We start from the raw sequence: 25,338 nt of genomic DNA on the forward strand, positions 1-25,338 counted from the left end.
TCTGTTCTTGTCACAGGCTGAATACTGTAGACACAGCTATACGGGCCGAGATCTAAGATGTCGTGATAATCTCTTACACCAGCCGGCACCCTGAGCACTTTTGTCAGGTCATAAGATATGCCATTTGAAGCGAGACCCTAAGACGGCTGGGTTTGATAACAAAATCTAAAAAGCTGCTCCCCGGGTTTTGCCTTTCTGGTTCCTTTCATTGTGATCCTATCCACCCAAAAAAGCTTTCTCCAAGTGCGTCCGATACGCTCCACGAATCCCAAGCTACGGGGACAAGCCAATTTGCTTTTTTTCGGAGGCGCCATGTCAAACTCTAACTTTCTCCCTTCACACTGATCTTCATTCTTTTTCCTCTCCTGTCCCATTTCTTCCTCTTTCACTGTGAATTTCCTGACTTTCTTGTTAATTCAGATTACAGAAGTGATTTATATGCTAACTGCTCTATCCTCTTCTTCTCTCACTTCCCTTCCCTGTTCTCTTCCTTTTCTTTCTCCTATAGATAAAGGTCTGACTTCTCCATGACTGCCTCCACTCCTCTAGTCTGCTCCCTCCTTTACTGCCCAGCCTGATGCAACCCCCATTATTTCCCATTATCTCTACTCTTTCAAGACAGCACTGGCTGTAAGAATAGTCCTACTATATCAGTGGCAACAGCGTCGAATAATTTTTACAACGTCTCACCGGAGACCCCGTATGCACTCATTGGGCAAACTGTAAAACTGTTTAAGGCCTAACTACGCACATAACATCCTTAAGAGGAACCCGAAAGACATCCCTCTGTGTTTAGCCTCCCCTGAATCTTCCCCCTTAATGTTTACGACTCAATCACACACACTGAGCGGAGCTGCGAGTGCACTCTGGACTTCAGATGGAGAAAAAGAGAGACAGAGAAGGAGAGGAGAGTGATAGTGGGAGAGAAATATGATTCCTGCTCTCAGCCGGCATAGATAGAGGTTCAAGCCCTCGAGCTCGGGGTGATTCAATCCTCTCACATTTGAGCTAATGGAGGTTGTCGCCGTGTCCCTGCCCTGGCTAAAGGGGGCTATTTCTGGCCCTATAAGAGCGTACAGGCTTACTGTAACAGCTGCACATTTTTCAGCCTACAGGGGAGGGGAAGGGGAGGCGAGAAAGAGAAAGAGGCGGGTGTGGGGCGCCTGCTGTTCTGTTTGTGCCATGAGGCTGTCCGCTGTCGACTCGACGGCCGGCGACCGACAACCTGGAATGACGTCACGGCCCCCGAGGGCTGGCGGACGCTCTCAGGAGTCTGACAGAAGGGTTTACCAGGAAGAGGTGCAGCTTCTGTGCTCTCAGAGTTATTTTAGGTCCAGTTAATCCGCCCGCACGTTTCTCCTCACCAACCCAGGGCTAATTATTTTAGCACGTGCTGGCGACCAGATATCTCTCTCTACATCTCCCTCTGTCCCTCCTCTGCTGTCTTCTCTCCTCTGTTATTCACTCTTCATCTCTGCTCCCATCTTGGGATTCATCTTCTCTCTCCAAAGCTCTGTTTCGTTCTCTCTGTCCTTAAGTCTTTCCTTATCCTTTATCTCTTCCTCCTTCCTGTCGTCTGGTGACTCGGCACTGCATTATTCCCCCACAGAAAAGGCCTATACACAATCCACTCCCCTCTTTAAGCCTCTCCTTATCTGACTGCCAGGCCTACAGCGTAATGCTCTGCTCTTCTTTCCTCTCTCTTCTGTCCTCCCTCATTCTCCTCCTCGTCCTTCTTCTTCTCTTTTTCAAACTCGGTGACGGACATCACTCTCCCCTCCCTCGGTCTTGCCCAATGATCGACGAACGCCCTCTCGCTTGCCCTTCAAAACGCCACCTCCCCCAGAGGCATGTCCCCTGCCAGCCCTCCATCCTCCAACCCTTTACTGTCTTTTTTTCTGCTGGTTCGAATGCCAAAATGCTCTCCTCTGCCCCTCACTGGCAAAGGAAGCAAACACATGGGCAGAAATCCGCCTTTAGTTCTCACTGAAGACGCCAAAAACAGAAACTTATAATCCAGCTAGCTCTCTTCCGGTCGCAAATACGACGCGTGTTTTATGTATATGTGTGTCTTGTTAAAAATTAGATTTGATATAAAGGAAAAAAAAAACAACTGTATATCACCCTAAGTAAAGCAAATAATGTTTTTCTGAGACATTTTTGTACATGTGTACACATGTACAAAAATGTTTATTGAGGCAGGGAAGAAATGTAATTGCATCCAATGGAATATGTCATTATATTTCTGACCTTTTGTGTTATTGATGGTACTGTGTGGCTGTCCCTTCGGTGCACGTTTTTATTCCGAGACGAAGGGAAATTGAGGCGGTGTCAGAGAGGAGATGAGGGGTGGATAAGGGTTTGGTTAGCCTGAGATTCGGCGAGATGTGGCTGGGGAGAAAAAAGGGGGAGGAAGGTGCTTGCTGTGGGAGAAAGCTTTGGGACGAAGAGACTTATCTGGCGTGTTAAGCCAAGCCAAAAATCCATATGTATCACTACAGATAGAGCCTGCTCTTCCCCCAGAGCTTTCTTTTAAAGGTGCTCCTTCCCCAACCCTGAGCCAAAGATGGATTGTGATCTGCGTGCTTGATATGCAGGGTGGATAGTAGACTTGAATGTTCCTTTAAAATTCATAACGGGAATGGAGGTGCTAAAATCCACATCTTTATAACTGGAGATCTGTTTCACTAGTCGCTGTTTAACTATCCAGTCACATGGATTAGTTAGAATGTTTTCTTTTTGTTTCCGCAAAGCCACACAGACACCTGACATAAGACACAGCATTAAAATGCCTTTTAAAAAGTGTTTTGTATGTATTATGAACTGAATTAGTCATAGTTGCACAGTAACATTCCTTTATTTGATATGACTGGAGCTTCTTACATTTTTTTACATTTATTTTAATGCTTGATGATAATTCCATAGCACTAACAACTTTTGATGACTCTGTATAATATGTTGTAAAGAGAACGTAAATAAAATAAAAGCCCCAAGCGCAGCTGTCGTCAACAGAGGACAAAGTAAACCCAGCTGAAAATGTCTGCAGTCCTTTTTTTTTAGTTCCAATTCCCCATGCATTGTGTAAATCTGTCACGAATGTCTCTGCCAAGATATGCTTTCATGAACTTTTCAAAAGGAGGAAGTCCTTCCAAAAACGAATTATCCACCATTTGAAATATTTGAATACTCTGATGACTGGCTTGAAAGTATAACTCATGATGGAATAGCACCAGCCTTATTAGCTATCTAAAGACATTTGCATACACAATAAGATTATTGCAGACGATGTAATTTGGACCACCAGGTGTTTTTCTTTTAAACATAAAGGGAATGATTTTAGAATTAAACTTGTGCTTTGTGGCAGCAGGTGTGAGCTGAAATGGTTTCACCCCATGCTGCCCTTTGTTACCGGACTAGCTAAAAGTAATGACGATGAACTGAAAATAAAAGCTCAGTGACCATTCACAACCTTTTCACATTTTACAGGGTGACAAAGTGAGGTATAATTTACCGAGAGGCTTAATTTTTCCTGACTTAACATGCTGGCTGGGTTCAGTGAGCATATATGACCTTTTCAGAAATGCTCTGCTTCATATTCACACAGTTACACACACAGTACAACCACAGTGTTTAACTGATGCCCACTGACCTGATCAGCTACAGCACCTGAATGTCTGGCTGAGGCGGTGATGGCATGCTGTCTGCCACAGTGTCCGTTTTGATGCTACCGAGAAGAATCCTACACATAAAGTTACGAGAATGTATCTGATTAAACAACTTTCTTAAAGAAACACTTGCACATTTTAGGACATATACATATTTCCTTTCTTGCAAACAATCAGATGAGAAGATTGGCACCGCTCATGTTTATGTGCTAGGTACAGACAGTATTCACTCGGTGGCCATTTTCCTCTGACGTCAGGCTCAGGGTGGGAAGCTTGAATGCTGGAAAAATGTTATGCTGTTGTTTTCCAGGTTGCAAGTCGCAGAAATATGGGGAATCTGACGCTGTTATAATTTCACCACTTTCCCATTGATCAGTAACTGAAAAGATGATAGGAAATGGACACTATCACTGAATTTTCCAGAATACGTCTAGAGTAAGTTGTTTGTTTGACTTTCATAATAAAACCATTTAAATGTTTATCTGTGATATGTTAAAATACACGGAACAATAGCCAACATTAGCTAAATGAAGCTAACATTAGCGGCTGTGAGAGCAAAACCCCTGAATGTATTGAACTGAGATGAGCTGTGTTTTATCGATTGTGAAATTGACTTAAATTGTAAGTAAAGATTATGTTTTTCTCCTTCTTTCAAAAGTAACTAGTCTCCCTTAAGGTTAGAAAATAAAATACTAGCGAAACATGATGTTAGCTTTCTCATTTTCGGAGCGCTTGACCCATTCAGGTTCAATTCGGTCTGTTTGCTGACTTCTTAGACTTATCTTACAGCTAAAAATGTAATATTTTACTCTTTCTAATAAAATTAAATGAAAAAAAAAACTGGTTTATCTTTATCACCAAGTACAAATGCTGAACTCTAGTGAAAAGGACAAACAAGCAAGTAAACATACCGTTCAAAAACCCTTCAGCAGGAGAACATTTTGAAGCAGCACACTGCATGTGCTCGTACACACTTCAAAGTATACAGCTCATACATAACTGAAAGGATTGCAATACGGGAAGAGTCCAAACGTAAAATCAACTCAAAAAGCATCAACGACTAGGGAGAAGACATTTGGTGCTTATCTGACACAGGATCATCGGCTGCATCTGCTGAGTGGGCACCGGAGTGATAAACAACCGTATGTTGTACATATGTTGGACTTCCCTTTTTTTTTTTTTTAGCATTTTATTGGCTCAATTTGAATCCAAGCAAAAGAAAAGATTTCAGACAGTTCACCTGCGATTACAATTCACATGTGATTTAGTAGTTTATCACTTTTTTTTTGCAGAACAATCCTGAGGATACAATCTGTGCTGAGAATCCAAACCACTGATTACTCCTATGATACATCTCAAAGCGCTGATATCAGTCCCTTATTATCACATTTGTTATAAAAGCTGCCTGTTATGTACACAGCGAGATTTCATTTGTTGTGCTGACAGCAGTGATTGATGTGCTGTTGTTCTCTGCAGGACCATGTGACTGGTGTGTGTACGGGGGTGTTGGACATATTGAGCAGGTGCAGGTACACACACACAGAAACCCCCTTTGTGTGAGCAGAGAAGGACTGGGATAGGAATGGAGTAGTGGGGTGCAATGTGGTGGGGGGGTGTGTGTGTCTCAGGTTACCCTGACAGGAGGGAGCAAGAAGAAGAGGGAACGGGATGTTTGGTGTGGGGGGTGCCAGGCCCAAAAAAAGCCACCAGTGTGCTCCACGAGTGGGGGCGGGAGGTCTCAGCTGTGTCAGGGCCCCTGAGCAATGTCCTTCACATTATAACCTGCCGACGCCTGGACATCCACCATGGGGAAAGGGGTAAGTTCTCTACATTTTTTTAAAACTTACAACAACTGTTTATCTTATTTCTGTCTTTTTTATTTATTAAACTCAAGCCCGTCCTTACATTAATACATTTAATGAACATAACTGTGTAGCTCATGTACAGTAACAGCACATGGGGTGGACATGCATCATGGAAAAATACTGAGATCTCTAAACTCGTCTGTAGGGCTTGATATCTGTGTGTCAGAATGCTTCTTTTTGTAAAGAGGGGACATCTCAGGATGATTGCTTTTCTCCTCAATAAGTTTTGTTCCAGGCTTGCTGTTTACTTGGGTAATTACGTAATTTTGTTTTTATTCTCCATCAGGCCCATTCCATTTAGCTTTATGGGAGGACAGGCTGGTAATCTTCCTCACACACAGTGGGGGGAAATTGCTATGCCAGACACATTTCAGGCACTCCACCGGCTCTGTGCTCCCTCTTTGGCTCTTTCTGATTACTTTTTCACTGTGTCACTTGCTCACACTCTCCCCTCGCTCTCGTCGCGTTTCCCCTCCTTCACTGACATGCACACGTGCTGCTAAGAGGAGACTGACAGCAGCAGATGATTTCCATGATGCACCATTCTCCCAACTGTTCTTGACACACACACTCTGCCGCTCACACAAATGAGGAACTCGCTCTGAGAAAAAAAATAAAAAATTCTCCTCCATATTCAGTAAATGGTTTTGCCAATAGTACCGGGAGATTGAAATGAACCAGTGTACACAAAGTCCATTGTGCTCTCCCTGATGTTGTAATACGTGGCTGTGAATGTAAATGGCGAGGCACAATGTGTCTACAAGCATGTGACTTTTCCCACTTAGTTCCTGTGGAGGTTTGGGATGATAGCCTACGGGCCTGATGTGTGGTAATCTCTCTCTCTTTTTCCTCCAGTGTGGCGCTGAGAATGGAGGGAAGAGGAAGAAGGACAGGGACTTGGATGAGTTGAAGAAGGAGGTGGCCTTGGTAAGAAAAACAAGCTGTCACAGCTCCAACTCACGCTCACTCTGCCCGGTGATTGATTCCATCGCCGCTGCTCCCAAACGATCCCCAAACAACGTTACACCGAAGACACCAGGTTATTTAACAGGGCCATAAATGAAAACAGTGGCCCGTAAACAAAATGGCAATCCAACCTGCTTAGTGTAGTCAGCTGTAGATGACTTCTAAGGCAGCCTGTCCTCTTCTATCTGTTCTACCACCCTCTGGCTGCTCTTCTTTGTACTCGGAAAGATACTGAATAATTTGTGGGCCACCAACAGTGTAGTGCAGAGTTTTTGTCTTGTGCAGAGCTGTAGCTCTTTGAGGTGCTGTCAAAACGCAGCCAAGCGATGCCCATGAAAACTGGGCTAAGTTTTGCTGCACGCAGTATCTCTGATAAAGCTGCTCTTGTCAATTATCAAGCTGGCCTGTGGCTGATTAAAGAGAAGAATTTCTTGGATGCTGTCGACACTTAGGAGCAGTTTTGTTATTAAGTGTTGTATTTTACTTCTGCCTCATGTGCTTCTTCTGTTACCTTCCTACGTTTTGTCCCAGAAATCCTATAAACAACCACCAGACAACGGCTGATCAATAAAGAGTGTAGGGTTATATAAATAAAGCCTAACTGGCAAACTGTTTTCTGAACACTGGGGCATGTCGGTGATTGCGGCCGAATCACTTGCAGCTACATTTCATTGTGCCCCTCTGCTAAAGCTGAAGATATTGGAGAATTTCTCTCTGTCTTATCGTTGAGTGAGGCAAGGAGCCCTTCATTCTGTGGGGCTTGACACCATCCTGACAGCTGCGAGCTGAATTTTTCGTTGCTCCAGCACCAAGCTCCATTTAAGCTACAGTGGAAATATCTTGTGGTGGCATTTGGACAGTTGCAAAGGAATAACAATGCAAACATGCCTGAACCCAGTCACAGCATACCCAGACGCATTCTAACAGTGTTAAAAGTTTTTCAGGTTGGATTTTTTCAATTTCTCTCTTAATGGGTCACATTTTTCCTTCTGGAGAACCGACCGTTTGTTCAGCTCTGCTTGGAGATGCAGGAGGAGTGGACATCACTCTTTGACCTGTTTGATCTGTCATGAGGAATGAATCATATATATAAAGCCCCTGAATCCATGTCAGATAGAGAGAGTCAAGTATTTTTTTCAGTAAGATGGAGGTGTGCAATGCATCAGAGATTCACCCTCATGATCTATTTGAGTGTTACCCTGGTGAGTTATTAAACCTTCCCTTACAGTTGCAGCCACACTGCTTGGGAAGTAGGACGTTAAATGTATTCCTGTAAAATAATAGTTTCCCAGCCATGATACATCAGACAAAATTTCTTTAAAGTAATTTTACTGGCCAATTAAAATGACTTTAATTCAGTTCCCTGTTTCTGTTCCACTGAAGCACAAATAATAAAAGCATCATTTTATCCCTGCAGGACGACCACAAAATAGCTCTAGATGATCTGGGCAAACGCTACGGAGTGGACCTCACACAGGTAACGACACACAAACATGAGCGCTCTCATTTACACCCGCACACAGACACACAACAAAGAGTTGCTGTAATATCTCCCAGAGAGATGTAATCTCTGCTTGCCTGTTCGAGAAAGGAACATCCAAACTGAGACCAAGCGTAACTTTGGTCAGGTTGGATCCACCACAGCGTCCCTGGCTCACCTTTAGCCTCATTCATCTCTAATCCCTCACACAGACTCACACACTTTGATGCGACAACTCCTACAATCCCATAAACAGGCAGATACAAACACATTTTTAAAAAATAGTCTCCACACTGTAACCACATTTGCCGCTTACCTTAAGTTTGACACTGCAGGTGTAGTGAAACTGATTTTATCTTTTTAAGATTAGTGTTGTGAAAAAACAGAAGCTGGGGCGCTCCAAAAAAGATCACAAGCTATAAAAATGCCAAAACCTGTAAAGCTTGAAAGAGACACCGTTCGTGTGTCTCCCCCCCGCCAATTTAATTAAATAATAGTACCTCGTGGATTTTCTGTGAATTATACCTTGACACTTTATGGCATAAAATCAGTAAAAAATGTTCAATAAAGTTAAATCCAACAGTTCTACGGCATTAAACCTTAGAAGAGAAGAGTTGCCCGGTTTATTATACTCATGGTGTTAAATAGGCCAGGCAAGAATACTTGATGTTCTGCAACTGTAACAGTAAAATTGCTTTTTAAGCCGCGGTGAAAATGGGGCCATTGTGTTGTAATAAGATTCCCAGCGCATGCAAAAAGACATTCATTCCTAAAAATTGCTCTCCCTCAGGGCCTGACCAATGCCAGAGCTGTGGAGATTCTGGCCAGAGACGGTCCAAATGCCCTGACCCCTCCCCCCACCACCCCAGAGTGGGTCAAGTTCTGCCGTCAGCTCTTCGGTGGCTTCTCCATCCTGCTCTGGATCGGTGCCATCCTCTGCTTCCTGGCCTACAGCATCCAGGTGGCCACAGAGGACGAGGCACCCAATGACAATGTGAGAAACTGCTTGTACAACATGAATGCATATGTGCGAGCACAGACCATACATATTAATCACACACAGGGAGAGATGCAGGTATGCAAACACAGGCTACTGTTAGAACACAGGTACAAGATGTACACTGAGGCATATGCACACAAACACATCATTACACCTTTATGCACACATGAATTCAGCTGTATTTTCAGGATAGGGGTTTATATTTATAGATACATGCACAAGCAGATAAAATATACGCATTTTGCTAAACTTCTAACCTCACAGTCGGGTCCAATATCACAAAATAATAATGATATACTGTATTTATTATTATTTTCAATGTCAAAATACACATTATGATGGTTAAACAGGCCCTACCCACAGAAAAATGGCTGGGCCCCTGAAAAGCTCCAGCGAATGGGCCCTCCTTACATCTGCTTTACTCATATATCAACCAACACATCCTCATACCTAAACGACTGAGGAGGTCGAGTGTCAGCGTCTCCTAAAACAACATACTGTATATCACCGTTCCTGAAACAATGTGACCGTTGCAGCCTAACAGCGATGCATGTACCGGACTGGACAGGACAGTCGCAGCTGCTAGAAGTCACTGCCTAACAGGAACGCAGGCAGAACATCTTTGCAGTTATCAACATCATCCTCTTTTTCACAGAGGGTGTTGGCCAATAGTAACATTAGCTATAAAGTTAGGGTTCAGACTGGCTGGGAGCAGCTCTCTGAGCTGACTGAATAAAATTGGACATTACTTTATTACTTGGGTCTAAACCTCTTGCCAGCTCCTTCCAGCTCTTTCCTTTTCTTTTATTTTCTGGCATTCTGATTTATGTGCCGGTCCTGGCATAACAAGGGAATTCACTCCAATGTTAGCTGCTAATAAGTTTGGATCAGTAAATTTTTCAGGTCATGTGTCTGGCTGCCTGCCCGTTTTGATGTTGCGTACAAAAAAGTGATTCATACCATTTTCCAGAGAGGGGTTTTTCATGATTAAACAGGCTGCATTTCACTTAAGCAAAAATAAATAAAATAGTTATTTTTGTTGTTTTGAAAAGTAATGGTGAGTATTTGGCTCATAATAAAATGTGGTTGTCATTGCTTATATTTAGGATGAATATGATTGTCTCTGGTCGTCATGACCTCCACTAGCAGCTGGGCCCCAAAGGGTTTTCCCCTTTCCCCTCTTATGAGCGGCCCTGATGGTAAATATATTTAAAAAAAATCACATATAAAATGATCTTTGCTCAGCTGGTAGAGTGTGCGCCCAGTGTACAGAGGCTGTGTCCTTGCTGCAGCGGCCAAAGGCTCGAATCCAATCTGTGGCCCTTTGCTACATGTCATACCCTGTCTCTCACATCTCTGCTTCTTGTCACACTTCAAGCTGTCCTATCCAATAAAACTGAAATATATTTAAAAATTAAATAAATGAAAATTGTAAGCAGTAAGCAGCCTGTTTATTATGTGCTGGGCTGTGTCAGAATTTCTTCTAAGAAAGATAAATCTATGAAGTAAAACAAATCTTAAATGACTCATTTGTTATTAATTATAATTTATATGGAGTCATTAATTTGGACAACTGAATTTTGTTAAGTGATCATACCATCTGTCAGTGAGACAATATCATAATTCCACTGAACATCAAGAAGTGGAGATGATATCTAATTGTTTCAAAGCCCTACACATATACAGATACACACACAGCACATGCACTTGCTATATAAATGCATACTTTATTCTAATTAAAACTAAATCCTTAATCTGATTAAGCTTAACCTTACACCAGAGACCAGAATATGTCCCTATTTCATTTTAGTGGATTTCCCTAACCTTTGTTTTTTTTAATATGACCTTTACTGAACCACGGGGGCCTCTTGAGATCTAAATCTTCTGTCCGAGAGTCCTGGCCAAACTGGCAACACAATTAGGTCACATGAACAAACACTGAGCCAACGTCCACTAAACGAAACGGTGTAAAGGAAGACAAGGGAAAATGAGGAAAACTAAAATAGGCAGACAAGAAATAAAAAGCATTTAAAACCCATAAAAACACATCAGGCTTTTGTTCTCATTAGCGTAGAACTGCTAGCTCACACTGAGTCCCCCCCTCCCCCCATCAGAGAGTGTGACGTAAAAGCAACCGCTGACACTGGCATCATTCCTGGCACTACCACGGATAAATACCCGGACCAACCGCTGATCAGATGGAGCCAAGCAGCCATCCATACTGCACTTTATGGCTCTGAGTCATTATGCAATCATCGTTCAGCGCTTCCCAAACCCCAGACAGCATTAAGCCGTTGCATAACATACAGTAAAATACAGTAGATAGACGCACGCACATACACACACGTGATAACTTTAATCTCTCCCCTCGATTTAATCTCTATATTCAGTACCGAGTATGTACAGCTGGATGCTCTGGTGAGCTACTTCAAAGCCCCGACTGCCTGCGGCTTTGGCACTTTGAGCCTTTGCATAATGTACAAGCAGTCATTTAAGATGAAAATCCACCCTTTCTGAACTTTACACGTTGCTGTTGTCGGATTAGAAACTTCATTTTCATTATTTTTTATGTATTCGAGCTGAAAGATTGCATTGTCTTCTTTGTTTGAGCAACTTTTTTTTTGCATCCTGTAGCTTCTGAAAGTGCTGTCAACTTACACATTATTGCAGCAATATTTTAAAAATCATGTTTGCAATCCGGAAATTAAGCATTTGATCCTTGAAACTTTCTTGGAGCTTCTGTGTCAGCTTCTTGGACAGATGTTTCTCCTACAATTCTGTACAGTTGGTGAACAAGAGCAAATGTCTCCCGTAGAGGGAAGAGGAAAAAGAGCTGAGCTTTACATCTGCAAAAAAAAAACAAACAGTGTAGACAGAACCAGGAGCTGCACACTGAACACTGAATTGGAGGCAAATGTTGTAAACACTGACAAGTGATTTTCAGAGTATACAGATGTATTTCCTGGTTCAGAAGATTTTGCACTGCCACGGTAAAAAAGAGGCATCCAAGCATGAAAAAGCAAAACATTCTGTTGTTGCTGTCAAATGAAAGCAGAACCTACCGAAAGGGAAACTTTTCAGGGTTTAGGAATTTTGTTTTCCAAAAGTCCAAGACATACAGTACACCAGCTGGCAGATGCTTTCATCCAGAGTGCCTGGCTGTCTTGTTTGCATCAGTAAGAGCTAAACCCATGACAGTCTTACACTGAAAATAAAATAAAATACACCAGAGCAAATGGTCCTCGCTTTAACAGGCTTTAGGTCAGAAAGTGTCTCTTGGTGGCCTCTCAGATCAGACTGTCAGTTCTTGGTTTTCTGGGATTGGGAGACAGATTTTCACTGCATGAACCGTCCAAGATGACAGGGATAGTACAGGAGAATTCAGCTCCAGGATGACTTTTTTTCCTTTTAAATCTTCCGCTAAGGCTGAGAGCTTTTCCCAGGTTTTCTCCCTCTTAACTCTTCTCTTGCACTCTGCATTTAAGGGGTTTGCTGTGTTAAAACTGTTTTAAGGTTTGTAAATCCCCTTTTCCTACGCTTAAGTGTGCCTTTTAGATGAACCAAACTAAGTCGATAACGACACCAACCTCACTCGGGTTTGCCCTCTTTTCAGTTGTATCTGGGCGTGGTGCTTTCGGCTGTGGTCATCATCACCGGCTGTTTCTCCTACTTCCAAGAGGCCAAGAGCTCCAGAATCATGGACTCCTTCAAGAAAATGGTGCCACAGGTATGTTGATGGTGTTTGGTGTAGTCTCAGAGCTTTCTGAATCAATAAGCTGTCCCTCAAGTAGGGCTTACACACTCACTTGAGTGGAAACCTAATAGGCTTGCACAAAGGAAGAATAAATGTTTGAGTCAACTTCGGATTGTGAGTGTGTTTGCATAAAAACTCCCCTCGCGTTATCCACCTCTAGCACTTCGATTGCCTAATTCTTTAATCTATTTAGGCTGCTTTCACTCCCTCCTTGTCTCCTTTTCCTCTACCTGTCTTTTCTCTTTTTTCCTCCCTCTATCTCTCCCTTTCACATACCTCTACACCCTCTGGCATTTTTTCTTTTTATCGCTCTTCTCTCTCTCTTCCTCTGACTAAATCCTCCCTCTGTTCCCAAACTCTCTCTCTCTTCCCCATGCTCCCTCTCCCTTCTCGTCTCTCTCTTCCTTTTTGCCCATGCCAGCAAGCGTTGGTGATCCGGGAGGGGGAGAAGATGCATATCAATGCTGAGCTTGTGGTGCAGGGAGATCTGGTGGAGATCAAAGGGGGAGACCGCATCCCAGCTGACCTTCGAGTGATCTCCTCTAGCGGATGCAAGGTAGGGGAGGGGTGCCCTGCTCAGCCCTGGGGGAGCCTTGAGGTCTCTATGGGATTACTCTATCTCAACTGACTTGCTGTTTACTTTTTTATCTTTCACTTTCCTCCTTTCAATGCTTTCTTCTCATCAAAAATTTATCATTAGAGGTTAGTGTATTAGCATGCTCAGTACAGCTGATGCTGATGGGATTGTCCTTGGTTCTGCAGGTATTTGGTCATAAACAAAAGTATTGGTTGAAAATTTGGCTTGATGAAAAGTCAGACGATCACCATAGTTATTATTTTCACATCACATGAGTGTCTGTTGCAAATGTCCTGGTAATCCACCCAGTAGTTATTGAGACATTTCACTTGGAACAAGGCCTGTAGAGATATCAGATTTTCACTACACAATTATGACCAATAGAATTCATTATAATGATGTTATTGTGATATCTATAGAAAAAATACGGAATCAAAAAACCCCAAAAGTGGTGAGCTAACTTTTTGTTTTGTTTTTGGGCTCTCTGTCAGACTGTCCCATTCTTGTGAACGCGTTATCTCAGAAACTTCTCAAGGTAATTTCTTCAAATTTGGTGCAAACGTCCACTTGGACTCTGGCGCACTGGATGTGATGACATTTTATATCCAAAAGGTCAAAGGTCAACTTTTACTGTGACATCTGCATAAAGAATTTGCGCCATTATTCAATGGTTCAATCATAGCTCAGGAATAGCAACTTGACTGGTGTGTAGAGGCATACTGTGCATATCTGCAAGGCAGTAATTTTAGTTTAAGGTACAACCGGCATTACAGGAAAGGTCAGGGGGTCACCATGAAGTCATTAAAAAACACATCCTCTGGGAACCATGAATTTCTGTGCAAAATGTTGTGCCAATCCATCCTGTAGATTTGGAGATATTTCACTGAATTAGTTAAATCTTCACCTTTTTGACTGTGCTTGATGGAAATTCAGTGAATCAACACAGTTATTAAGGTTATTTCTCTGGAGACCTTGCATGCTTTTGCCAAATTTCATGAAAATCCATCCACCAGCTGTTGTCATATTTCTCGCCAACCCGAAAATGTCAACCTCAAGCTTTAGTCGGGGACTCACCAAATTCAGTAGTCTTCATCCCCTTGGGAACATAAAAGAGAAAATGTCAAAATTCCACAACAATCCATTAGTTGATCAGATATTTCAGTCTGGACCAAAGTGGTGGAGTAACCGACAGCCTTGCCACCATGGCTGAAGATTATTTTCACAATTACTGACTTGATTGTTTAAACCATAAAATTGCAACAATTGAGGAAAATGATCATCACATTTGCCCAGAGCCCAAAAAGATTTCTTCAAATTGCTCAAATGTGTTCTACTAACAGTTCAAAACCCATAAATGGTGAATAAATGCAATAAATGCTCACATTTAAGAAGCTGGAACCAGCACATTTTTTGACAAGAACATATTGTTGTTATGAGGACATTTATCTATTAGATATTTATCTTTACTTTTCCAGCATCTTGATTCATGTAAAGGGTTAAATTTCTGCGAGAAACATTTTCTTTGACTCTCCAAAGGTCAGTTCCCATTGAGTAAACTTCCTGCATAGTATCAAGCCATTGACCTGTTTTTGAAGGATCACTGTTATACTAGGAGAGGGTAATCTGGCCAAAAAATATCACAACGTATTTAATTACAATCTCCATCCACAATCTAAATTGCGATTTTCTTTCTCAATCTTTAATTGCCCTGTAGACTATTGCCAGACTTGAAATAGCCTATGAATTTTTTCCATTTGTGCTTTTAAAATTGCAGCACAGATAGTGTTATTTTTGACACAAGCTCTTCATCCTCCATGTCCCTAGCTATTACTAACTTGCATTATTTACAATATGTCACAGAAGAAAGAGCCACGTGAAGTAAATGTCCAATCAGCAGAGCCATCTAGTTATCTACATTAATCTTTTGGTTTGTTCTCGTAGCACAGATCTGCTGGTCTGTGAAGTTAAATACTACAATCTATATGGTTCGCCTGAAAAGTAGAGTGTGGACGCCCTCAGGATCGATCACAATCTAAAATTGTCAGATTGCCCATCCGTTTGTTATACCAAGTCCTTGATGCAGCTTTTTCAGATAACAGATGTACACAGTGTATCCATTGCAGTGGTATTATTTGCAGAGCATATCCTGGGATGTCGTAGTTAGTGACCAAACATTTTGTTACACACGGTTTTACTTGTTTTCCTCTGAGAATTCAATATTTAGCTCAGTCTGTCCTGTCTTTCTGTTTACATACCATTTCTCAAAATGTCACCCTTTCAGTTTGACCGCTGTGATAAAAATCAGACCGAAGCAGAAGATGGTTTTGACATGACAAGTGTTACATCACCGCACTTGTTGCTGATAAGTGCTGCTCCTTTCATGTCCACCCTGTCAGTCTCACCCCGTCACTCTCTCCTGTGTCTATCCCTCGGTCTCTCTGGGTAACACTGCTCTCTCTTCTCCCTTCTCCCTGTGCAGGTGGACAACTCCTCTCTGACGGGAGAATCTGAGCCTCAGACTCGGTCCCCAGAGTTCACACACGAGAATCCACTGGAGACCCGCAACATCTGTTTCTTTTCCACCAACTGTGTCGAGGGTCAGTAGGCCACATCTGGCCAAGATTGTCTCTTATCGCCTCTAAATGTCCTCTTTTTTAGCCATCTGGAGATCAACATGGTTTTGCACTGCCACCCAACCATGAGTATGTTACGAATTATCACAGCAGCCGTCCCTCAATCTTACAGTACAGTGTGCGATTATTGACTTTTGAATGCATGTACAGATTATTAATGATTGTCAAACCAATGGGGATTTTAGATGGTTGCAGTTGCTATCAATCATCTGAGGGTGATGCAGGAAGTATTTGAATGGGGATTTTCATATTAGAATCTGCCACTTCAATATCCACCTCTAAATTCAAATGTAGGTGTATACATACTTGCTTATCTGACCGACTTTCTCATGAATCTCTCGTTTTTCATTGCCCTCTCATGACATTCTCCCGGGGTCACAATTCTCCGGTATTCCTCCCGATTTCTGACAATTTTCCCACCTTTTCCTCCTGTTAGTTATCACAGCCTGTCTCTGGCAGTGTCCAGTACTGTATGTTGCGTCTCGTCTTTCTGAGTTAGTAAGTCGAACAGGAGAGAGTTGGAGAAAAGAAAGAAATACACAAGCAAATTTAAGATGTTTTGGAAAGAAGCATTGCTGTTTCATACGGACAGTTTTGAAGGAAAGGATTATGCTTTTGGTGGTATTTTTGTTATTGTCGTTTGTTAAATGTCTCTAAAACTCCTGTTGTTTTTGTTTGGGTGAGAACACGTTACATTCATTTTGAAATCCTCTGTCTTAAGGTTGGCAAGTATGAATGTACATATATAAAGTGAACAGTTGGTTTCTGAGGTACAATTCATTCACTTGGAAAAAAAAAGATTTGTTTTTTTAGTTTAATAAAATGTATCATTCGTGGAGGATCCAGCCTCTAAATGGCATCAGCTGAGGTTCAAAGTTTATTCCTGACCTTGGAAACAGTTGAGAAAACAATCTCACCACCAGATCTAATTAGTAGCTGTTCATGAGCTTTCAATCTCACCACATAATCTGCATCAATAGATGGAGTTTGCTAATTACAGTAGTTAAAATGTTCCCTTTTTGTTCACTTAGAAACTGAGAATCAGGATTTAATCGCATCCAACTCTGATATAATAACTTTCATGTACACGCCTGCTTTTTTCAGAAATTCAATTCAGTAATAAATGCTAACCTGACACGCCAGATGGTTTGATTCACAAAAGGGTTTGTTTGACAAATCCATCTGGGAAGGAGCGGCTAGAAACTGTTTGGAAAAGGGCAGGCGCTTTCAAAGAAACTTGGAAGGTGATTGGACGAACCATCTGTCTGTAATCCTCTATCACAGGCTAACTTAGCAGGAGAGCTCTGCCAGCTGTGCCATTAACTAAATCAAACTCTTAAGGAAGCCCGTCGAGAGTAGAGTGAAAACATTTTTCCATCATTGCCGTTCATTGCTCTTCTTTTAATGAACAAATGTCGTCCAGTTCTGATAAACCTGCTGCTATGGCAGCATCCATGCTAACCTCTCCAGGGGCCACCATTGTTTACAAGCTAGCAGTCGCTTCTTGCCTTCATCACATCTGAACCATGCCGGCCTCAACTTCCTCAAAGCAGGCTGATTGGTTAGATCATTTTTGGACCGACCACAAGCGTATAGCTTGAAGCCTGGCAAGATGTATCTGCAAGATTACACACATGATCTCGCAAATCCAGCTGCCTCAGAAGGTAAAATGAACACAACACGTCGAGCTTTGTCTGCCTTCTAGGCTGTTTGCTCCATCTGCGTTGGTCATGTTAAAAGTTACAAAAAATCATTTAAAACAATCATATTTTCTCACATAACTCTCTTTGTGATGTACAGTTACGCAGACTGTTTGTATTTTATGCGGCTAGCTTTTGTAAACATCTTGTCCCTCGGTTGCTTTCATCCTAATACGATTGAGGTAAATGGTATTTTGTTTGGGATGCTTGCAGAATCAAAAACGACACTTATTCAGTTTAGCAACATTTTCTTTCCGGAAACAATTTCCTCGAGTTATTATCCTGATAATCCACACCTCATATCTGAACAGTTTTACTTGACACTACTTTCTCCTGAGAAAATAGTCCCTGTAAAGACTGCTTCTATAACCAGCTTTGAGGATTAAGTGTCTTTTATTTTAAGTGATTCTGGGTCTTTTCTCACTCAGTCCAGCATCTGCTCAGTCCAACTAACAATCAATCGCTGGCCAACACCTGTAATTCACCTCCATCAATCAACACTCTAAATCCAGCCATCACCTCCCAATCAACCCTCCTTCCTGTTTACAAATTACAGCACTCAACTCCTACAGTGTCTCACACAGTGTTAACAGTCATCTGTCTCTTTTTTTTGCCCTGAGAAACACATACACATTTTACTAAGCAGTAAGAAAAAAGCTGGCATCTACTTGACTACTGGGTAAAATATGAAAAACACGGTGTACCTGGTTATCTGAATCACCTCCTCCCTCTCAGGTACGGCCCATGGCATCGTGATAGCCACCGGTGACCGAACAGTGATGGGTCGTATCGCCACGCTGGCGTCAGAGCTCCAAGTTCGCCGTACGCCCATCAACATCGAGATCGAACATTTCATCCACATCATCACGGGCGTGGCCGTCTTCCTGGGCGTGAGCTTCTTCATCCTGTCGCTCATCCTGGGCTACACCTGGCTGGAGGCCGTCATCTTCCTCATTGGCATCATTGTGGCGAATGTGCCTGAGGGACTGCTGGCTACTGTCACTGTGAGTAGTGTCTGGTGTGTGTGTTTGGGTGTGACTACTAATGCCTCTATATGACCATCAGCGAGAAAGAATTTTTCACTTTAGAGTTAGTCTTAACTGTTGTCACCAGGTAGGATTCGAATGTGTCCGGGTCAGACTGTCAGAAATATGAAAACAATATTTTATGGTGGAGTGCTGATGATAAATTAAAGACCCTGTAAGCTCGAGGAAAGAAGCTGCTCTGTAGTCTGGTGGTACGACACTAAAACAAAGTTAACTTTGTCATATTACAGTTACTTATCTTACATAGCCACGAATAGAAACATTACCTCTATCTGTGCATCCTGCAAACAGCTGTATGTTGCTGTATGTAAAATATGTCGCTTCATTCTTTCATTGCTTCAAAACCAAGCACATGCACAAGTCAGATCAGGCTCTTTAGACAACATGCGGTGGTGCTCATACTTATTTTGTCCACAGGGGGCGCCATAATCAACAAAACATGAGTTCCTTGCAGCTGCTTTAATTGCTTTTTAATTGTTGTACAGTATTTCATGTCCCTGCTTATGCTCATCTTGTTTTTGCTGCAAGAAGACAAAGTGCATTTCAGTTTACAATGAACAAGGTACCTTTGAAGCAAGGACAGGTCATAATATGCTTCTGGGAATAGTGAACAATAGTGAACAACCATGGGGATAAAAATTGCTGCACTGCAAACAACAAACAAAGGGGTTAAAGAGCGCTTGTGCTGCAAATGGTAATTTTAATACTTTTTTTAATTATTCATTTATTTATTTAATTTTTCTAAATAAACTTAACTGAGCCACAATAATGAGTAGAGTCAAGGCTGCACTGTTGGTCACATTATCGGTGCCGGTGCATTACCATGATGAAGTGGTGTAGTGCAGGGACCTGCAAGAACTATCGTGATGAAATAATGATGATGGGAGCTCGAGATATGCATGTTTTAAATTCCCAAGCCATGAAGAAGAGCCTGAGAGAAGAACACTTTGGCAACTTGCAACATAGCATTCTGTAGGGACAATACTTTGGTCCAGTTTCAACTTGTGCCTGGAGCACAGAGATGTGATCGGATGACATGTTGACATATGTACCGCAAAAAATACTCCAACAGTAAGGTGGATAACATTGTGTAGAATTGTGGGTAGATAATAACGTCACTGTAGGTAAGAAAACGTAGGCGCGCAGTTGCCTATTTACACATTCAACGGTGACGTAGCAGCAATAGTGTTCATTTGGAGTCCCGTTTGTGGCCACCCAACAAATATACTGTACATCTAATATTCACTCTTTATATCTCTGTTTCAGTCTCCAACAATCCTCTACATAAAATAACTTATTCTTCACCAGCTAGTCCCTATGTTGGTCTGCTGTTTGTTGGTTGTAAGTTGGGTTGATGAGACTGGAGTTTCTGGGCCTGAAAATCAAAATAATGAGCTCAGAGAGACTAAAGGGAAAATGCAGAGTTGGATATTAACTTCATAGCGTTGTTGTCTTGAGCATCTGTTTCTTCATTACATGCAGTCATTTGATCCATTGTTAACACAAAAATATTGATTAGTGCAGCTTTAAGCATGCCAGTTCTGGAGCCCTGATATTGTGCCTGCTGGCTCACTGTAATCGTTTACTGGCACACCTAAATGGAACGCAGCCATCATCAATGTTATTAGTTACACCTGTGCGTTTCCTCACTCTAATTTACCCTCTGTAAATGTTAGCTGTAGCTCTAACGATGCTACAGAATGCAACAAAGCAGGTGATTTATTACTGACTGTTGGCGTAGCTCGAATGCTGAAGTGCATCTAACTTTTTCTGCAACAATAAACAAAGTGTGAGCTGAGGTGGATGCCAGCTGGCATTTGAAATGCCATCAGTCGACATTTCACTGGTCCCAGAAAATAAATTAACTTCCAGTGACTGGTTTCTTTAGCTGCTTGTGCTTTAAACACACCACCAGTTGTGTGTGGAAACGTTTGTGTGTCTCCGTGCTGCATTTGTTGCTCTGTGATAAATGTGGTCAGCTTGAATAAATGTGGGTTGATATGCCGCTTACAACATATGGAATGTGTCTATTCATCGTATTTTTATGTTCCTGTGCACCTGCTGTTAACCAGCCAACCAAATAGGCATGTACACACACACATGCACGAACACACACACACTCATATGCTGCAAGGCACCTGGACCACGCATGGTTTCACATGCACAAACACTTGAACGCACCGGTGCGTACACATGCTCTCGCCCCTCGTCGACTAACAATCATCCATCCTCGTCTCGCCTTCCCTCCCTCATCTTCCTCTCTCCCTCCTTCACCCCCCCTCCTCCTTTTCCCCCCTCGCCTCCCACTGTCCTCCCAGGTGTGTCTGACTCTCACTGCCAAGCGAATGGCCAAGAAGAACTGTCTGGTGAAGAACCTGGAGGCCGTAGAGACTCTCGGCTCCACCTCCACCATCTGCTCTGACAAGACGGGCACGCTGACCCAGAACCGCATGACTGTGGCCCACATGTGGTTCGACAACCAGATCCATGAAGCTGACACCACCGAGGACCAGACTGGTAATACAAAGAGAGAGGGGAAAAAAGAAAGGGAGGAGGAGTAAAAGAAAAAGAGTGGAGGGAGAGAGCTTGGAGGAAAGAGGGGAGAGACTGAGAGATAGAAAGGGGAGATGGAGAGTGTGTGGGAATGCAGAGAGGGAGTGTGACCACCTGCCGAAATTCATCTGTCCAATGTTCCCGCTGCCAACCAACATTTCTGTTCGCGCTACCGCTTGGATTAATTGAGCAGCGGCATGCAGTGGGCGGCACAACCCTCAGCTACAAACACATCTTTTCCCAGAGTTCCACAGCAAGGCTGCTGCTGCGGAACCAATCGGATTCCTGTCTCCCACCAAACAGGGACAAATCGAGCCAAATTTCAAAGAAGCTTTTAGTAATAACCAAAAGGTTTGAAAGAGAAAAAAAACAGGTGTTCTTTGCATACCAATGAGTATTGAGTCAGATGATTGTGCAGTCATACAATGAATAGCCAGCAGTGCAGACAAAGGCTGTGCTGCTAAAGCAGAACAAGTGCTGAGGAAAAACACAGTGTATTCATTTTTCAGGAGTACAGACTATTTTTGCAGCTGTTGCAGGTTTCAGAGCCTTTTGCACCTCACTTTGTCAAGTTCAACAGCTCCAGCCACAGTTTGCCACCATGTACTGTCTGTTGCACGATGCTATCACAGTGTGTTTTCACAATAACCGTGACAGTGACCACTCTAGAGAGCCAAGGCTTAAATGAAAAATGGATGTAGGTGCCGGCGGCAGAGTGAGGGTCATTTACAGTTCGATTGGGTGGGAGGGATGAAATTTTGATACCAGAAATTTCCAAACAGCTTTTATATTTTGAGACATTCTTTTTAAAAATGAATGTCATTTTTCAGACTAGGGACTTTAAAAAAAATTGCTTTTGTCGATGAGAAAATATGAGCGCTCAACTTAAGTGACCTCTGTTATTTAGCAACAATATCCAGTGGTACTCTGTGAACCGAAAGTTAAGTCGGTAGCATAAATACTGCATGAGGTCTACTTTGAAATAAATCTAACACAGCTCCCTCTGCTATTCTCTCAGGTTTGGGTTTTGACAAGAGCTCTGCTACCTGGGCTTCTCTGTCTCGCGTGGCCGGCCTGTGCAACAGAGCTGATTTCAAAGCCGGACAGGAGCGCCTTCCCATCGTGATGGTAAAAAACTCCACCACACACAGACACTACAACAGCAGCTTTGCATTGATGCCTCCCTCTCATGAATTATCTCTACTTTATAAAGCAGTGGGGTATGACAGGTTTAGTTTAATCCAAGGACGTAATGAGCGAGCCTCTTTAGATTAGGATCAAAAAAATGAATGCACATTATTCATAAGACATGATTTTCCCTACATGGTTGGCTGGTAGGGTGAAGTTAACAACATCAGGACTGTGTCAGGTAAGCAGTCGCTCAAGAATAAGCAGTATTGGAAGAAGTATTTAGATCATTCACTTGAACTGGCAACAGACAACTTTTTCACATATAGTTTCCATATAAGCCTCACATTCACTATGCTCTCTGCTCTGCCACCGGGCTCAGTTCCCCCCCCCCCAAAAATGAAGGTTGAATTACCGCACAAAGGAAGCGTGTCTATCATTGCGCAACCAAAACAGGAAGAGGTATTCTGTGGAAACTCTGCACTGCAAAAGAAAAAGAACTCTGGTGGTGGAGGAGGCAGAGAAGGTGCAGTGGGAGGGAGGTAAAAGATGACTGAATGGCAGGCACTAGCTTGATGGAGAGCGCCGGTGTTGTGTCAAAGTCTGTTCCCCTGTTGTTGTGTGTTTCACCTTACCAGTGGGACTGAAGACAGTTCAAAACTGGCATTCTACTATCAGAATAAAGGCTAAAGGGTCAAAAAATAATCTTAAAAAAACAAAACAGCATTCTTTTGACTAGATCAGATAAGTAACAAAACCTGTCCGCTTATTAATACAACCTAGTGTTTTACTTTTCAAACCACTGAGATTGTGATTTCTAGGTCAAATTTGGATTCTTACAGTTGTTTTTAGCTCGTAGCCATGTTGCTAACGCTGTCTTTGCGGCAGTAATACCACAGGGGAAATGCTGAGAGAGAAGAACATTGGAAAGTTGTCTATTTGTGCTTTAGGTAACATTAAGTAGCTGCATTACAAAGAAAATTACTCCATGATAATTAAAAGTTCTAAGCAAAATGCACTTAAAAAGAGTGGCTCTCCCAATCCTGTCTGTCCCATGATGGGCTGAAAACAATTATTTACTCTACACATTCAACACATATTGTCTTTGTGGCAGCAGCCTGATTCAGTTTATTCCTCAATGGCACAGAACTACACGACTGTCGAAAACCAATTAAATACACAAAACAGCCATACTTCTACACTTGGGTGGCATATGCCTTTACTGCCTTTGAGCAGCATATCTTCTTGAAAGTTAAACCCATTGTTGGTTTTTGTCTCTTTATGGTTAAATGGATAAAATGACGTCATCCTAATCCCTCAGCGAAAACAAGTGATTTCAGCAGCATCAGTGGCAAAACTTAACAAAGCTTTGACAATGAACTACAATTAACTCTTCAAAGACTTCAAAGTACTGATCAGTGTTATATCATCATAACATATAATCTACATATCATTTTAATGTTGCAGCTGGTGGCGGTGGAGCTAATTCTAACACACAATAATCTGTAACCATGTAAAAAAGCATGATATAGGTTTGTATTCAACATCTTAATCTGAAAAGTTGATAGCAATAGTATTTGTCATATGAATGTAGAGAAGTTAAAAGATTGCAATATTTCCCTCTGAATTTAGTTGACTACAGGTATAAAATGGAAATAGAATAGAAAATGTATGAAAATACGGTACAGCACTAGAGTAAAGGAATTTTCCTGTTAAACAAAGTAGCTAGCAACTAAAGCAAAATGTCAAATGATTGTAGTGAAGCAAGAAGTACAACATATATTCTCATCTACAGTTCCAGTACTTCAAAATTGTACACAAGCACAGTACTTGAGTAAATGTACTTTGTATTCTCCTGTCTGGCCAGCTGCTCCTCACCCATGTGGCACCCACAGTGAAAAAAACAACCCAAGAAAATAATTTGTCAATACCACTTGACACAGGTGCACTACACGCACTGACTTACACGCTAACCTCCCTCTCGCACATAAACACACCCTCACAGAGGATAATCCGATGCACCCCTGGAAATAACTCCCCCACGCTGACACACAAACACACACTGCTGGGTTGGTGAGTGATAATATCCCTGTGTTCTCCCAACCGCTATCCTCCAACCTGTGCTACACTGACCTGAAGGAATTCTCTGTGTGGCTCTCAGCGACTGGGATTACAGCTTCTTGACTCCGGTGGGAGCAGAGCCTGCCGCTGCAGCCTCTCTGCTCCTCGAGGTGCCCTGGCTTCCTCCCTGCATTAACTAACAGCCATATCTCCTGACAGCACTCAAACACAGCAGTCAAGGCCCAGGCACTACTACCATTACGAGAACAAGTCCCCATCTGCACCCGGAAAAACAGAGAAATGGAATTTCCTTGGTCTATTTATTCATTCATGAAAAGGCACAAACAAGGACAAATCTTGCAGAGTGCGTGTCCTTGTTTTGTGGCTGTTCATGAATGAATAAACAGGAACAAAGAGAAATCTCTTGTATTGGCTCGGCCCCCGTTGGTATATTGGGCGTCGGGTCAATCAGTTCAGCATGGATTTTAATAAATTGGCTCCAAGAGCGGGATGAATTGCATTGCATGAATTTTTATCAAGGGGGATTTTACAGGTTATCAGAGGGGAATTTTCTCCTCAAGCACTGCACAAGCAACTCTGTCACACAAGCTGAAGCAGATAAACCTGCAAAATAACAAAAAAACAAAAACAAATAATAAACAATGTACACCCACACAGGGGCTAATTCAATTCTGAGCCTTGTAAAATGGGCCACCTTACCATCTGTATTAGTTTGTGTGAACACATCATAGTCGGTACAAAACATGGTTGTAGTCACCCATAGGTTACTGGAGGGCCCTTATGAAGCTCAGTGTGGTGGCTCCAGTCATTGCCTCTTGGCAGTGCCTGACTCTGCCTACCTCCCAGCTAATGCAAAAATGGGCAAAGAGGTGGAGTGTAAGGTAGAGCG

General features: G+C 42.4%; 1 protein-coding gene across 1 annotated transcript in view; it reads left to right on the top strand.

Annotated features, from left to right (window-relative positions):
• Positions 1–5,433: 5,433 nt before the first annotated feature.
• atp1a2a (ATPase Na+/K+ transporting subunit alpha 2a) overlaps positions 5,434–25,338 on the top strand; it is a 41,935-nt gene continuing 22,030 nt past the window's right edge. Inside the window, exons 1-10 of the mRNA XM_073490679.1 lie at positions 5,434–5,482; positions 6,386–6,457; positions 7,914–7,973; positions 8,767–8,970; positions 12,590–12,703; positions 13,152–13,286; positions 15,787–15,904; positions 18,376–18,644; positions 21,005–21,203; positions 22,258–22,367. Of these exons, the coding sequence (XP_073346780.1) occupies positions 5,471–5,482; positions 6,386–6,457; positions 7,914–7,973; positions 8,767–8,970; positions 12,590–12,703; positions 13,152–13,286; positions 15,787–15,904; positions 18,376–18,644; positions 21,005–21,203; positions 22,258–22,367 (1,293 nt within the window). The 5' untranslated portion in view covers positions 5,434–5,470. The remainder of the gene's footprint in view (positions 5,483–6,385; positions 6,458–7,913; positions 7,974–8,766; positions 8,971–12,589; positions 12,704–13,151; positions 13,287–15,786; positions 15,905–18,375; positions 18,645–21,004; positions 21,204–22,257; positions 22,368–25,338) is intronic.

Source organism: Pagrus major, chromosome 21 (assembly GCF_040436345.1).
Source record: "Pagrus major chromosome 21, Pma_NU_1.0".
NCBI classification, from domain to species: domain Eukaryota; kingdom Metazoa; phylum Chordata; class Actinopteri; order Spariformes; family Sparidae; genus Pagrus; species Pagrus major.